We start from the raw sequence: 17,500 nt of genomic DNA, 5'->3' as shown, positions 1-17,500 counted from the left end.
TAATTTATATATTGTACATATATAGATAATTTATATATATATGGATATATATATTTATATATATATTATACTCTCTCCTATTAGAAGCTTATTTTTAATAAAACGAAAAACTAGTAAAAGTAGAGTTGAAAAAAAGAAAATACTGATGATGGTAAAAGAACTTTTTGAAGCTGGATTCAGGAGGACTTTCGTCTTTAATTTTACTGATTGCTTGCAATTTATCTTTTCGCTAGTTAGAAGTGCTCGTTTTTAGCGTTCGCAGGCTCTAACTTGGAAGCGTCCATTTTTCTTTACTCCCTATAATTCTCATTTATTTCTAATGCCTTCATTTTTTTAATAATTTTTAATTTTCATCGTTTCGTTGCCTTCTTTCCATTTGAGCTCCTGCTACTACAGTACTGCTACTACTATTACAGCTACTTCTGCTGCTTCTTCTTCTTTTTTTTCAACACTAATTCCAGTTCTGTAGTAAACGAAATTTCCTACTACTTTTACTGGCACTGCTAGTGACACTAATAAAAATGATAATAATAACAATTATTTTCCTAACAATGTCATTCACATTACCCAAAGGTCATGTAAAAGGTCACGTTATATTTTTGCACGACCCCAAGTAAAAATAATATAAAAGCAGGAGGACTTACAAATTAAAAAAGCTAAGATGAGAATTATAACAGGCAAATCAAACCGGATCACCCGGCGTATATTGTGAATGGAAAAGGAGGAGGAGCACCAAAGGTTGCGCATCGCATTCTTCCTTTTCTTCCCCTGGATTTCGGAGACTACAAGGCAGCACCGTACCTTAATTAATCTTCTCTTCGTAATGGCTAGATAGCATCACGCCATCTCAATTTGGCGTGTTCGGGCTAATTATGAAGCAGAGCCATTACAGAGAGAGAACACGGCGTAGAAGGAACACGCAGCATTTCGGCAGTAAAGAGACGGATATACATACGCACAGAGGCCACGCTGCTCACTTATATACTTAGCTATAAACCATTCTCTCTTGCACGTGCGTGTACTCCCGTAATAATCTGTATCCCTGGTCACGCATAACATCGCATCACAACACGTTTGTCAAGTTTGAAAAGATAAACAAACACCAGTCGAGGAACACGGTCCCCAGTCATCATGAGAAGGAAGGCTTCGACTACAGCCCGCCAGTCATATAAACCACCGCTTGGGTCTGACGTCTTTGTGCGTATTCAGTTTTTTACTCTTTTTCTAAGATCAAAATTAGATAGTCTTTGAAGTTTATCGCTAAAAATTGTGATTTTTATGCGTCATAGTTTTCACTCATCTTATCTTCAAAACGAGTTCAGAGTTTACTTCAACGTCTAGCCATTACCTATATTTTTTGTAAAGATAAAAGCCACGTCCATTGGCAGTGAAGTTGCTGAATGTTCCAAGATATGCCACTCTTATAACATTTGCCTCGAAACTGTAACATGTACAGTGAACTTTGCTGGTATCAAACGTCCTTGTTTCTGACTTTAAATTAAGATTTTTTTTATGTTTATCATATACAGCCATATAACAATACCAAAACTTGTTACGAAACATTCTTCATGGTAGCTTGCCGTAGTTAAAGGTTCACAACGAAGACTAGTCTAGGATTAATCACCTTTGTATTTTCGAAAAGACGTAAAGAATAATGTGAAAGGGTGAAAGGAAAATAATAAACTGTGTGTTCAACCAACATAAAATAAAAAACAAGAAATAAAAAATGTAAGAAACCATATTTAAGGGGTTTGTTTAAGATTACCCGATGCTCTCTCACAGCGTCCGTGCATCTGTGCGGAAAGCAACAACAACTATAAAATTACTTTTTTAAATTACATTTTTCAGAAATGTGTTATTAACATATCAAAGATAAATAATAATTGACCAGTAATTATCTAAAAAAAATTAGCGTATCATACCCTGTTCGTTTAATCTAAGCTTAGAGTTCCTGTACAATGTATTTTGCTGTGTTGGATTTCAGTTAAATTTGTCTTTCTCTGTCAAATGGAATAATAACAGTATACTCTCAGGAATGGATTGTAAAATTTAGGCCAAAGTCCAAGCACTGCCACCTATGAAGTTATTCAGCGCTGAAAGGTAAAATGAGAGTAAAGAAAAGTAAGTATACCTTAGTTTAACCAGACCACTGAGCAGATTAACAGCTCTCCTAGGGCTGGCCCGAAGGATTAGATTTATTTTACGTGGCTAAGAACCAATTGGTTACCTAGCAACGGGACCTACAGCTTATTGTGGAATCCGAACCACATTATACCGAGAAATGAATTTCTGTCACCAGAAATAAATTACTCTAATTCTTCATTGGCCGGCCGGAGAGTCGAACGCGGGCCCAGCAGAGTGCTAGCCATGTACGATATCGACCCCACCAATGAAGAACTATGAGAGTAAAGAGGTTTGAAAGATGTAGCAGGAGGAAAACCTCGCAGTTGCACTACGAAACAATTGATAGGAGAGAGTGGAAAGTAAGTAGAAAAAAGAGAATATGAACTTAGGTTTAGTAACAGGAATGAAAGGGGCTGCAGCTAGGGGCCGAAGGGACACTGCAAAATACCTCAAGCGATACCTACAGTGCATCCCGTGAGGTGTACTGACGGCACTATCCCCCTAAGGGGTACACTCTCAAGAGAACTCCATTAATTTTCATTCCGCCTCTTTGAAAAACTGGCCTTTCTTTACGAGCATTGATTTAAAAGCGTAACTATGCATGAGCTGCGGAAAAATTTTCAATGTACCGAAATATTTCTTTCATTTGCTTTGGGAACATACTCGAATTACAGAGCCAAAACATCTTAACTACTGTAATAAACAACACCACATCAAGACTGGCATCATTGAGTGAAAGCACTGCTAAGTAAAACGAGAACTACTTTTGGCGAGCAAGAAATCTACCAACTATAATTAGCACAAGAAATAATTTGGCGAACAGCAAGAAGGAGGATTTCTACCTGCTTATAATTTTCTTTTACACCAGTTTAATATCACCTTAGTATTTTTTGACAGATAACTTTTGCGAGTACGAACACGAAAGGATAACACAGGCATGAGGAACCACAACAGACGAAACTACAGCAATTGCCACTAGAGAGATGGACAGATGATAGAAGAAACCAAGGTTAAAGACAAGTCTTCGATTACTGAAAATAACAAACACAAGTAAGATAACATTTTTGACCTATATTACACCGAACGGAGGCCCAACATTCGAAGACAGAAGGTGTGCATATTAATACCTAAAGGAAAGGGCACGAAACACGTTTCTTGCCACCTTTCTCTGGGAAAGGACACTAGGGCGGTATCAAGCGAACATTTTTGAGCACCTTTCCGCCTGACTTTCAAACAGCCAGCCATTACTGATGGTAAAACTGATAACGTGCATGTTCACAGACACATGTAAATGATCATGCAGGCTACCAATATTAGATACTTGGAACAAACTTTATCAACACGATACTGAAAGATGCCAGAAAAACGTACTCGTATGACAACGCATTAGGTTACTCCAAAGAGAGAAAATGGGAGTCAAAATCGCGACTAGGAAATTAATATCTTTTTAATATATAACCTGAGCGCAGACTGCAGCAAGCAGCATAAAAGCACTGAGAGAGCATTCCTCCGGAAATATAAAAATGCTTAAAGCACACTATCTTAATTAAGCAGAAACGGTTGGTTTTCGGGATTCAAACGAAATGTTACAGGATAAGAGGCAGCTAACGTTACTACTGGCAGAAATATTGATTAAATTCGGTAACCAAAATCCACGGTGATGGCGCTCAGGGTTTCCGTTATTGCTGAACCATTTAATATAGGCTGATCAATCCAGATCCCAAAAAGCTTCTTCTCCCCCAAAGTTACATCTAGGCCTCTCCGAAAATCTAATCAATTTTGCCAGTTACGACGCCCTGCTTTCCTCAGATTTTCGTTAAATTCCACATGTACCTTTCTACGTAATCCTGCTAACAAGAATACATACAAGCAGGCAAACATATATAATGAAAAACTTGACCTTTTAGATGAAGGTAATTACTCCACGACAGAAAATTCTCATGGCTAAAATACAAGTTCCATGCTACATTGTCTTTTTCTCAAAAAAAGAAGGTTTTATAAACCTACAGTAAATAGAATATAAGTCTTTTTTTACGGTAAATAGAGATAACATGGATTGTACATCTTATGGAAGGTGAACGGATTACTACTCCTTATATTTCACATGAAAATTCTATAGCTTGACTGGCAAACAAACTAGAATTTCACTTGTGTATCTTTCACAAAGGCACCTCAAATTTTAAAAACCAGAACTTAATCATTTCAAAGCTGGTCATATTTTATAAGATTATCCTAAAAGATTAAAAGATTTATATTTAAGAAGATTGGATTTTCAGTCTTTTTTGAGGGGCGGGGGGAACATTCGGACAATTTATGGTTTTGTTGCGAATTTCCGACAAAAAGTTCTCTTCCACACCAAATCTTCGCAAAATAATGCATCCTTACGATCTAGTTAGAATGACCTTGTTACACCTAATATACTTCATCATGTAAAGGTAACCAATCCCATCCCGAAATAACAAATCAAAGGTCAGACAAATAAAGTTACTCCAGCAACTAGTGTTCGTGACAGGGCTGCTATTTTGGGCTCCACCCTTTTCGTATCCTTAAATTGTCATCAGTGAAATTATACAGGAATCGTATTTTTGTCAGTTGTTATACCTGGGTAGGTTCAAAGCGATCATAGTTTCTTACCTCTCTCTCTCTCTCTCTCTCTCTCTCTCTCTCTCTCTCTCTCTCTCTCTCTCTCTCTCTCTCTGGAAAGTTAATCGTTCTTGTCGATCGATACCCACTCTGCTCAATTTACTTCACTCAAATCTCTCTCTCTCTCTCTCTCTCTCTCTCTCTCTCTCTCTCTCTCCTTTATTCCGGTGCTTCAATTACCGCCTCCCCTTTCATAGGTCAGATATAAATAAACAAAATCGGAAGACTATCACACTTTGGAGCATTCCCCAACAATTAAGCTCCAGTTTTTTCCCTTCTCGGCTTTTCAATCCAGCTCCAACTAACCGAGTCTTCGGTTTTGGTCTAAAATGAATTGTTACTTAAGAGCCCATAATGGTAAATATTAAGAAACTTTCATAATTTATGAAAGTGATATTCACATGGTAAACACTGGTTTTATTTAGGAAGATGAGTTTTTTCTAACTCATGTGCTCTTAAATAAAAGGATCCTTGATGATGTATGCACACACTTGTTCATGCTAAAACATACTTGTAAGAATTAGTAAAAATTTACATAACACATTATATATATATATATATATATATATATATATATATATATATATATATATATATATATATATATGTGTGTGTGTGTGTGTGTACATGTATTTATAAATGTATACATATATTTATAAATATATATATATATATATATATATATATATATATATATATATATATATATATATATATATTATTTATATGCATATAATTATACATAATATATATATATATATATATATATATGTATATATATATATATATATATATATATATATATATATATATATATATATATATATATATATATATATATATAAAAGGAACGTTCACGGGTCTAGGAATGAATTTTTATAGTTCTTGCTATTTTAATTTTAAGTTGAATTGATTGTCACTCTCCTCCACAGGGCATTGACACACATCTTCCTGGTTTAGTTTCCACGAGGAAATCATTAAATTAGGTATTTATTTTGAAAACAATTGTTTTCCTCGTAAACTCTTTCTCAGGTACTTAAATAAAATACTCTACCGGAAAATGGTACCTCCTATCTCTATCAGCACTGTTCCCAAATTAAAAATGTATGCGAGTTTTCCGTTTCTTCATGATGACAATTTCAGAAAAAAGCTAATTGATATAATACACAAGGAACTACCAGCCCTAAACTTGAAACTTATTCCTAAGAACCCAGTCACCATTGGTTCTCTGTTCATATACAAAGACAAGCTGAGTCCAATGTTTACATCCAACGTTGTATACAAATATATTTGCCCTAGATGTAGTCGAGGGACCTATGTTGGATGTACAAAAAGGCTACTAAAAGTACGCTTGGACTCTCATAGAGGAGTAAGTTTTAGGACAGGGAGTAGACTGTCCAATCCAGAACAATCAAATATTCGGAATCACTCAAAGATCTGTAAAACACACATAGAGGCCAAAGATTTCCAAATCATAGGACACGTACAAAATGAAAACGAACTTCACGTCTTAGAGTCCATAATGATAAAAAAGCTAGTTCCGTCGTTAAACTCGCAGAATTCCTCCATCCAATTGTACATTACGTAATGGCCCGTTGCACTTCGTCTTTCGTTTCTCGGTCTCTGAAGGTTCTTCTGTTTAGTTTCTCTTTGATACTACCCGCTGGGTGGGTGTTTTACTCCGTAGTGTTTTTGCGCTTTTATGTTTCTTCTTTTGGCAGTATTAATTTTATTTTGACCTTCAACTTTTTCGTTTTTTTTTTTTTGCTGGTTTTTTACTAATTTTATTTTGTCTCACTTTAAATATATTGATGTAACCAGTGATGTCAAGATTATTTTACGTCTTTTTTACATTTTTTAAGTTTTTTAAGCTTTTTAAGTTTACGTTCTTGTGTTTTTTATATCTGTATTCTGATTTTTTTTTTTTTTTTTAATTTCACTATTCTGCTATATTTTACTTTTACTGAGGATGTCAATGTAGTAAATCTATGTATTTTGTCGAAATATTCTAAGAGTTATTACGAGTAATATGGTGTTCAAATATTTGCAGCCTTGAAAATGCAACCGAGATGGTTTGTGAAACGTCAGCACAATAAATCATGAAAATGCTCTGTGCTTTCCCTCGTTACCCCGTCGATGTGGATTTGAGCAGTGGCTCCTGTTGTGATTATATATATATATATATATATATATATATATATATATATATATATATATATATATATATATATATATATATATATATATATATATATATAAAGCAAATAAGTCACTGCTTTGGGTCATTCAACAAAGTAGCAATGGGTTTACCATTCTGGCTCGACCGGGAATGGAACACTGGTCCTCTCACTTTTGTGGCATGTGTCATTACCACCATTATTTAGAAAAATAATGTGTAATCGGGAAACTGGGTAATTTTGTATTCTTTGCGTGGATGGAGGAAAATTTGTGCTTGCTTTTACAGGACGGAAAGCAACCGTAGGTTCTGGAGCATTTCCAAACGGGTTTCAGATCTCCTTACACAAAACACACACACACACACACACATATATATATATATATATATATATGTATATATATATATATATATATATATATATACACACACACATATATATATATATATATATATATATATATATATATATATATATATATATATATATACATAAATGATTATATTATATATATATATATTATATATATATATATATATATATATATATATATATATATATATATATATATATATATATATATATATATATATATATATATATATACAAATGTGTGTGTTGTGAGTGTTTATGTAAGGAGATCTGAAACCCGTCTGAAAATGCTCCAGAACCTACAGCTGCTTTCCTACCAGCAAAAGCAAGCATAAATTTTCCTCCACCCACGCAAAGAATACAAAATTACCGGGTATTTTCCTGATTACACATTATTTTACTAGAAATTTCAAGATATGATCAAAACGCCGTAAGTATCCTAAAATATGACACAATTACAGCTGTGACTCGCATCAGTTACTTTGATAATCAGTTTACCTCTATCGTGATTTAAGACATATTACTCAGTTTGTGCGTGCCAGTCAGTCTTATAGTAATGCTTGGATATTCTTTTAAGATTCACGTTAAAATTTATTTTTTATCTCACAGGAATTAATTTTGTTCTCGAAATCCAATCTCTAGAAATCCACATTTACTCTTATTTCTCTCGTTTTCAATACATCAATTATATAAGCAAATCAGCATCGTGTCCAATTTCCCTAAATGATAATTTTTGTCAGTTTTGTTTCCAGAAAGTCTGGGTTACCGTCTGGTTTCTAATGGCGCATTTGGAAATAAATAACAAACAATAGGATATTTATCAATTGTAATTTGAAAATAATAAATGCATGAACTAAGTTACAAATGGTTGTGTGATATCTCTCTCTCTCTCTCTCTCTCTCTCTCTCTCTCTCTCTCTCTCCCTTGATTTTATTTTAGGGAAAAGTGGAAAGGCTGATTCGTAAAAGACAGAATCAATGTTTTTATATTCTTAAAAAAACTGCGATGGTTTGCATGTGCTTTTATGAGCGTGTCTCGAGCTTTTATTGGAAGATTATGTGTGATTTTGCGTAACTTTCTGCCTGTCTGTCTGTTTGTCTTGACTGTGTCTTTCCAAGATTATTCGCACGATTTTGCATATGACGCTACCCATCTATTTATTTAACTGTCTATCTTGCTTTCTTCTGCTTTCTCTCCATCTCTTCCCTCTCCCGTTGTTCTTCCCAGTCCGGAACCGCACATTCATGCACGCAACCACCATCCATTCGCGGATTTAGTAATCAATGGCGAGACGGGGTTGACATAACAGGCTTATTGTTCTACTTTATATCATCGGCGCGATCATCCGTCTCCTTCTGAGCTCACCCCCTTCCACCTCCCCCTTACCCCCTCCCCTTCCCCCAAACCACTGTAATCAAGGGGAGGGAGTGAGGAGTAGGCGAATGCTTTTTAATCTCCGTCAAGGCGTATGTTCGTTCTCTTGCGGATCAGGCTTGAGTCTGGAATTATGGCTCGGAGGTAGTCGGATAGGTATACAGTAAACTGTGTGCTCCTAGTTGGTTATGAAATTCTTTCATTCTTTTGAAGCATTTAGCATTGCACATGGCTTGATATCTGTTTTAGGCATGCGTAAATGCTGGATACATATATCCAAGCATACAAAAGCAATTTACATAAATAGGGAATATGAGAATGCCAAGGCTTGAAGTCTTGTTTTATTTCCTTTTCTCCTTCTTACTAACAAGACCGGAAAGGGCAAAATTTTCACTGCCAAACACTCAATTGGCCTGACATTTTATTGCTAAACACTAGAATTTTTACTTCCGTAGACCTTCAAAGGCCCTAAAATTGTCACCGAGAGGCACAATAAAAAACCTTGAAAATTTCATTAGTAGAACATCAAATACCTTAAGATGCTAATATCAGGGTATTTCATAAGTCCTGAAATATTCAACGCCAGAAATTGTCAACGATTTTAAAACGTTCATTTCTACACATGTCAAATAGCCTGAAGTTTTCATTGCAAGTTCCAGAAGTTGCCACTGTTAGTCAGTACCAAAGACCTTGAAGATTTCAAGACAATGAAGCAAGACTCCAAAGGCCTGGACCAGATAGGAGTAATTGAAAGAGGAGTTTACCAATCGCTGTGCCTTGCCAAATTTAGCTGACGACAATGAAAAGACTATAAGATTCTGAATAGTTAGAAGTACTTCCCTCTTCCAGGAGCATAGTTCATAATCTCTGAATTATCTGAAGCACGAAGACGCACTCATTTCATCGTCGTAGTTCTCCTTTTTTTTTTCTTTCTCCCTTCCTTTCTTCCTCCATCACCTTCTACTTCTTCTTTGCTGTAAAGCCACTGAGACCATTTCCCTCAACGCCATCAACAGAGTCATAAAAATCGTTTTTCGTGACCGTAAGCAAGAAGCTCCCCTCGCTTTAAATTTTCCTCCAACCTTAGGATTTATTTAGAGAACTCTCTCTCTCTCTCTCTCTCTCTCTCTCTCTCTCTCTCTCTCTCTCTCTCTCTCTTTATAGTGGAAGGAAAAATACTAAAACCCCACAATGAAAGAGGTTCCAACGTCTAAATTTCACGGCAATAATGAACAAAATCTAAAATAATGATTGCATGCGCGCCCGAGGTTTTGATAATTATCATGCAATGGGTTTGGCGCTTTCGACTTTTTTTTTTATTTCATTTCCTTTAATGGTTATCATCAACACCACTGACTTGCTTTTCCGTCTCTGTTGAGTACATTTCCGTTAGCAGCTGTTACAATATTTTGTGCAACTGATATATTCAATGCTGTCTGATTTGGCTTTAATTTGTTTAGATAAAACTTCTTTGTATTATGTTTTTCCTCCATTATTTTTCATTGAATTTAGGATTTGTTTCATGATCTTCTATTTAATTTTGTTGTTGCTCCAGTTTTCCTTTGAAAAATGTTATTTTTCATAGCTTTCCGTCGTATTTTGTTATTATTCCAAAATTTTCCATGCATTTTGGTTTTGCTCACCATATCACAATTGGATTTAAGTTTTAATCCCTAGTACCCCTCTGTAGTTTACTTTTTATTCTATAAACACTTTACAACTTTTCATGCAAGCGCATGGTGCCTGGTACTATCTAGAATCCATAGCCTTTTAAATGGACCTGCTTGTCTGGAGGCCCATCCTAGCACGAAATTTCACTTTTCATCACAGACGCAATAAACGTCAGCAGTTAAGACCTTCGAAGAAATCGCTTTCGTCGTGTCTCCGTCGGTTTGCTTTGCATGACGAGCGACGAACCAGAAAATAATTGGAATGTTCCGCTTCTCACGGATTGCACACAGATGCCACTTGACTTGTTGCCGTGGCTCTGCACTGAGGCTACCAGTGGCCAGTGGAGGAGAGTGGAAAAATGGATCGCAGTTGCAAGATATTTTGCACACGCACGCACACATGCGCACAAACACACATATGTATATAATATATATATATATATATATATATATATATATATATATATATATATATATATATATGTGTGTGTGTGTGTGTGTGTGTGTGTGTGTGTGTGTGTGTGTGTGTGTGTGTGTGTGTGTGAGAGAGAGCAGGAGGAAAAATGCGCTGGCATACAAATAACGTATAAGTTCTTTAAGGGAAATTTGATTTATTTGTATGAAATTTGTTATATGCTTTATGTAAATTAATGCTCTGACCTTATTCCCAGAGAATCGAAATAAAAACCCCAAATACTATAGCTATATCTAATGCAACCAGATTCCCGTTCCAATTAAAAATTCACCTGTTACCTACTAAATAAGGAACGCATCCTCTCAGCTGAAAAGAGCAGCGCAAAGCGAACGTACCTGGCGGGCAGAGGCAGTGGTAGGAGAGGCCGGGTCCATCAATACATTTCCCTCCATTCTGACACTTGGGAGCCTCCCCGAAGTACAGCCCTGTGTTGTTGCACACGCTTATGTCTATTTCGCAGTTATCTCCTGTGAACGAAGTCAAAAGGGGGTTTATTAAAGACGATAACAACAACGGCAAAATCAGCAACAATGATGATGGTGGCAATATGGGAACAGCAATAAGAAACATTACATAACAAAATGTAAGCTAAATTATTTTTGCGAAATTTTGTGGCACTATACTTATGTTCGTTAACCTCACAACAATAGCATACATGCAACGCTTTCTGAACTTGAGGCTGTTATGACAAGGTGTACAGAAAGACACAGGATAATGGATAAAAAAAGAAAAATCTCGGCAAAGAATACAGCGACAGATCCGCGTCTTGAAAGAACTCTGAATAAACAGAAAGAGAAAGAGAATTCCGGGTCTTGTCATCAACCGAAAGCAAGCAACCGAGGACATAACACCAGAGACCATTGACCTCGAACATGGACAAGTGAGAGTTAGAAACTCCGGTGGCATTACTGGTCTGCTTCCGTGGCGAGGAATAACGTAGGAAGATAGAAAATGGCAAAGCCACCTTAAGGTGGAAGAAAGACCATTTTCAGAAGAGAAGACGAATTAAATTACTTAAGACACAACGTGAACACTAATACAAGAGGGGTTAATAAGGTCATCATAATATATCGAGTATACCTAAGACGAAAAAATGAATTTACATCGAAAACGAAGACCTCATTTGTAAAACAAATTGTGCTGTGATCTCTTTACAACCAGCTGAAACGGCTGGCTGTCAGTCACTTGATATATAAGGTAAATTCATCTTTATTAAAGAACGTTCACAACTTCAGTGGAGGCGCGGTCGATAAATGGTAGAAAGTGCGTGATGCTTAATTTAGTACCTTTAAAATAGGAAACACTCGTATACATGATTGACGATAGGCATTGCTTGGAGCAATTCTTCAGAAATCAGTGCATTTAGATGAAAGTCAGATTTGGGTACTTGATATGGATAAAGTTAAGGGGAAGTTAAAAATAAACGTTATAAGAAAGTTAGAAAAACTAAAGGCGATATCCCGACGAACAGACGAAACAATCACGAAAGAAAAAATCGGCCAACCATGGACCTACTGACGCACTTCTTAAAATAATTTACTCAAATCTTAGGCTTATGCACACTGGAAATTACCAAATGTCTCAAATACATTCGATTGTTACATGGGTACTTTCGTAGAAGTCATCAAATAGAAATAATGACTGAGCATATAAACTGCCCATTTACCGTATGTATTGAAAACATAGCGATATGAGGAAAGAAACGACGAAATACAGTGAGGTCTTTGTTGCGATGCCTGTGTTCTCCAGCAGAATTCGTGTAACCTAGGAAATCAAGGAAATTGCTGTATTTATACGCAGTCATAAATCTGGATTAGAGACTGGTGATCCACGCTTTATCAGAAACAGTGCACAGAGAGAGAGAGAGAGAGAGAGAGAGAGAGAGAGAGAGAGAGAGAGAGAATTGAATCTGCGCATGCGGTGATCGCGTAGGTAGCGATTGCCTTCAGAAATCTTGATATAAAATGAAACTGAATTGATTCACTAATTAGCTAGAGAGTTGGTGACACAAAGCCATCTCACCTGAGTACCCAAGAGGACATACACAGAGGTAATGATCCAGCAGGTCTTCGCAAGTCCCGTTGTTTTGACAGGGGTTGCTTAAACACTCGTTTATCTCGCTCTCGCAGTATTCTCCTGAAAAAAACGACATAAGAAAAATGATGCATTTAAGGACCAGTTGAAAAATAATTGTCTATTTTAATAACGGAGGTATCTTTAGCCGCATTTACGTGAGGTGACCGACTCCCTGACTTGAAAAGGAATATCTATCCCAACACCCTATTACTGAATGACGAAACTACATTCCCCTAATAGCGTGTAGATCCTAAATAGAAAAGGATAATCATTCTTCTACAACATTAGCTGTTTAATATACCTACACAGAAGGCTCACCAGCAAAGTGTTGAAACCCCCTACAAACTTTGCGCCATTCTGCTCTATCTTGCATGTACACTCCAACTGCCTGCATATTGAGAATCCTCCTTTTCAATACTTCTTTAATGTCATTTATCTATCTATCCCCTTTCTAGGTCTTCCTCTCCCCTTTCCGCTCGGTACTTCTGAACTACATGCTCTTTCATCACTCATTCTTTCCACACGACCGAGCCATCTCATACCGCTGATCCAGCCTTCTACCCCTCCAACTTATACTTATCTCCACATTTCTCACCATTTTAATTCTCCTTGTATTAAATTTACTACGGAAACAATCATTTCTATAGATTCCACCCGTTTTCTCAATCACATTCGGAATCCCCATTTCGCTTACATTGAGAGTTGGTTCAACAACTCATTCATATATTCCAACCTTGGCTTCCACAGACATTTCAAATTTTTTCCCACACCTATGTATGTTTCTTGCTTCACCTACTCAGTGGCTTACCTCTTCTCTTACATTACTATCGTCCATGGTAATTACTCCCAGATGATATATAAGAATTTACTACTTCCACTCTCTGTCTGTATATATATATATATATATATATATATATATATATATATATATATATATATATATATATATATATATATATATATATATATATATATATATATATTGTGTGTATATATATATATATATATATATATATATATATATATATATATATTGTATGTTCATATACATATACATATATCTGTTTATCTGTCTATATATATATATATATATATATATATATATATATATATATATATATATATATATATATATATATATATATAATCTTCACAGAAATCAATGAGAAAATGCCAGTGCGTTTCATGCCGCGGGGAAATACATATAAATCAGACGGAATAAGACTCATGTCATACATCAGGGAATAAAAAGCATAATCTTCCGTCATCACATAATGTACGTGTATGAAAAGACATTGATTCCTTACGGAATTACGACAAATCAGGTTTTTTGTTTTTTACTTTATACATCTAATATTTTCTGGAAATACTTGAACTGTATTAGTGAGGGTTGATAGCCTTTTAGACGAAGTTCGTACGTATGTATGTATGTATGTATGTATGTATGTATGTATGTATGTATGTATGTATGTATGTATGTATTAGATTTGCAATTTATGAAAGATATTATTAGAAAGTCTCAACATTTTGGCAAAATGAACAAACTCGTTAGAAACAGTTTTCTGTATCATTCAGTGAGTAATGAAGTTATATTGCTCTCACTTTAAACCTAAAATCTGCAATGACATGGCATTAAATGCAGACTCTCATTAGCCAAAAAATTGTCAAAAGTAACCTTTAATTCCACACAAATAAAAGCATTGTTAACTGTGAACTTCTGACAAAAGCTCCCTGAACGTGGGTAACCCAGCGTCTCTATCGCATTACAGGAAAGAGCACAGGGACCAGGAATAACGTAATTACCGAGGAGTGAACATGGAAGAGCGCCGTGGGTAATCAGAGCACGTAGCCCTCATCATACGGACACAGACAATGCGTCAAAGAAATCCTCCCCACCGCCATCACGTGATATAATCTAAGGGATCCGCACGCCATATTTAACCACCAGAATATGAGGCCCCGTTGGTCATTTGCATAACGCATTTGCTATCTGCCCTGAGCATATGTTGGGTCCATTTTAGCCGAGAAGGATTGTTTGCTTAGAATATAAAAGTGCACCACAGCTGGCATGACTATAGGCTATGAAATTCTAAAATTAGAGCATCATCATCGACCTGGCGCGAACTCTATGCCTTGAAAACACATGCAACGGCGTAATAATCTCAATTTGCTTGTCACAAACTAAGCTTTCCTAGTAATCAAGAGTGTACGAGTCAATTTCCCTAAATACACACGCCACCTTGGAAGTTAATTTCTCATTAGAGAGTGAACCTGAATCTGCTGACCAGCGAATTAAGGCGAACAAGAAAAACGTCATTGCTGAGAGCATACCAAGTAGGCTAATTGATATAAGTTTTTACGAAGTTCAGTGAACAAGTGAATTTTACCTGTGTACCCTGGTGCGCAGAGGCAAGACAGGTCAGCCACGAGGTCAACACAGGTGGCTCCATTCATGCAAGGGGCGGACCAGCATTCGTCCCAGTTGGTTTGGCACTGCATTCCTGTGTACCCGTCGATGCAATAACACGAGTAGGAGCTGGCAGGAGGATCCAAAGGAAAAGGATTATTGAGGTCATCGGAGAACTCGCAACTGTCTCGTTATAAAGGACAATATTCACATGTAAACAGAACACTGTAGGGTTATCAGGTCTTGTCAGGTATAATATATACATACTGCATAAGGAAACGTGTTAATACTGTAATTTATTCCGCCAATGATTCCTTGCGGTTCCGACTCCATAAAAAACAACAGTAAGTGATGCTTTGATCGAATACACAGATTACTCTTTTGACAGCATAATTTTATAATATATGCATAGGTAAATGAAGGTATGTTAGCAAAAAAAAAACTTGCCGCAAATTTTTAATATTCAACAACTACGATAAAGAATGTGATATTAATAACGTCACAATATGGAAAACTGTGATGTAATTATAAAGATCTGCGCAAAGGCGGAAGGGTTTGTGTATCTGGGAATTGTTGTAATCGGTCCCGGCAAAAATTTCTTTTGATAAAGATTCTGAAGTATGGAAACAGAGCTTCAATCAGAACGCGAATCAAAGGAGAAATAAACAAGAACTAAAATAAATAAACAGATAGAAAGAAAGTACAACAGACACACACACAACACACACACACAACTAAAATAAATAATATATATATATATATATATATATATATATATATATATATATATATGTGTGTGTGTGTGTGTGTGTGTGTGTGTGTGTGTGTGTGTGCGCTTGGCTTTGTGTCTAGTTGTACTTTTCTTTCTATCTGTTTATTTATTTTAGTTCTTGTTTAAGCACACACACACACACATACACACACACATATATATATATATATATATATATATATATATATATATATATATGTGTGTGTGTGTGTGTGTGTGTGTGTGTGTGTGTACGTGTGTGTGTTTCGATAACAGCATCGTATTCTTACCTGTTAAGATGATCTATGCAGATCCCATTGTGACAAGGATTGCTTACACAGGAAAATCCGCCGTGCACCTGCCTCGCCATCATCACCAATGTTATCACTGTCCCCAGAGTCCTTTTCATCACCATGTTGTACCTGTTGAGAAAGAGTATGAGAAAGTCAATAGGAATAGGAATATAGAATTTAGGTCAAAGGCCAAGCTCTGGGAAATATGAGGTCATTCATCGCAGAAAGGGAAATTGACAGTAAGAAGGTTTGAAAGGTGTAACAGGAGGAATACCTCGAAGTTGCACTATGAAACAATTGTTAGAGAGGGTGGGAAGTCATATAAAGAAAAACAATGTGAACGGAGGTAGAGTAAAAGGAATGAAAGAGGTTGCAGCTAGGGGCCGAAGGGACGCTGCAAAGAACCTTAAGTAAGTAAAGCCTACAGTGCACCGCGTGAGGTGCAATGACGGCAGTAACCTCTTACGGGGGCGAAAGTCAATGGTCAGATTAATATTAATTCATTAGTTTCGTCCCCGATGGAAGCAAAGTGATTGGTAATTAAGTCAAGTTTCAGTTGAATAGCAAACACTCCACTGATGTCGTAAGATTGCTTATTGTAATGTACTATTTGTGACTATTTCTTTCAAGCTAGGGCTGTGGAATTTTTTTAAATGATTTTTAGCTCACAGTGTTCTTGTCTTCGATAGATCAGTAGATAAATATAGATCTAAGTAATACACACACACACACATATATATATGTACTGTGTATATATATATATATATATATATATATATATATATATATATATATATATATATATATATATATATATGTGTGTGTGTGTGTGTGTGTGTGTGTGTGTGTGTGTGTGTGTGTGTGTGTGTGTGTTTATGTCATTAATCAAATTCGATAGTCATCAAGTCTCTCTGAAAATATCCTTAAAAACTCGTATTACTGCAACACCAAATTTCGATTGCAAACCAGACAATCAGTTTCATTCACGAGTAATGGAAGATCATTTGAAACCCTCATAGAAAAGCCTGGGATGATTTTGTCATTTAAGGGATTTCAGTTCCAAAAAAGGTTTAGTTGCTGAGTTTTTACAATTTCAGATCTCTTGGAAAAGGGATTTTTCGTTTTATAGGATTCCAAA

General features: G+C 35.9%; 1 protein-coding gene across 1 annotated transcript in view; it reads right to left on the bottom strand.

Annotated features, from left to right (window-relative positions):
- LOC136841671 (protein eyes shut-like) overlaps nucleotides 1-17,500 on the bottom strand; it is an 82,959-nt gene that overhangs the window by 43,597 nt on the left and 21,862 nt on the right. The window contains exons 2-5 of the mRNA XM_067108862.1: nucleotides 16,360-16,491; nucleotides 15,299-15,447; nucleotides 12,858-12,971; nucleotides 11,171-11,302 (exon numbers count right to left, since the gene is read on the bottom strand). Of these exons, the coding sequence (XP_066964963.1) occupies nucleotides 11,171-11,302; nucleotides 12,858-12,971; nucleotides 15,299-15,447; nucleotides 16,360-16,484 (520 nt within the window). The 5' untranslated portion in view covers nucleotides 16,485-16,491. The remainder of the gene's footprint in view (nucleotides 1-11,170; nucleotides 11,303-12,857; nucleotides 12,972-15,298; nucleotides 15,448-16,359; nucleotides 16,492-17,500) is intronic.

The sequence above is a fragment of the Macrobrachium rosenbergii genome, chromosome 9 (assembly GCF_040412425.1).
Source record: "Macrobrachium rosenbergii isolate ZJJX-2024 chromosome 9, ASM4041242v1, whole genome shotgun sequence".
NCBI lineage: Eukaryota > Metazoa > Arthropoda > Malacostraca > Decapoda > Palaemonidae > Macrobrachium > Macrobrachium rosenbergii.
Note: the sequence above shows the minus strand (reverse complement) of the source record. Positions and strands in the feature narration are given on the sequence as shown.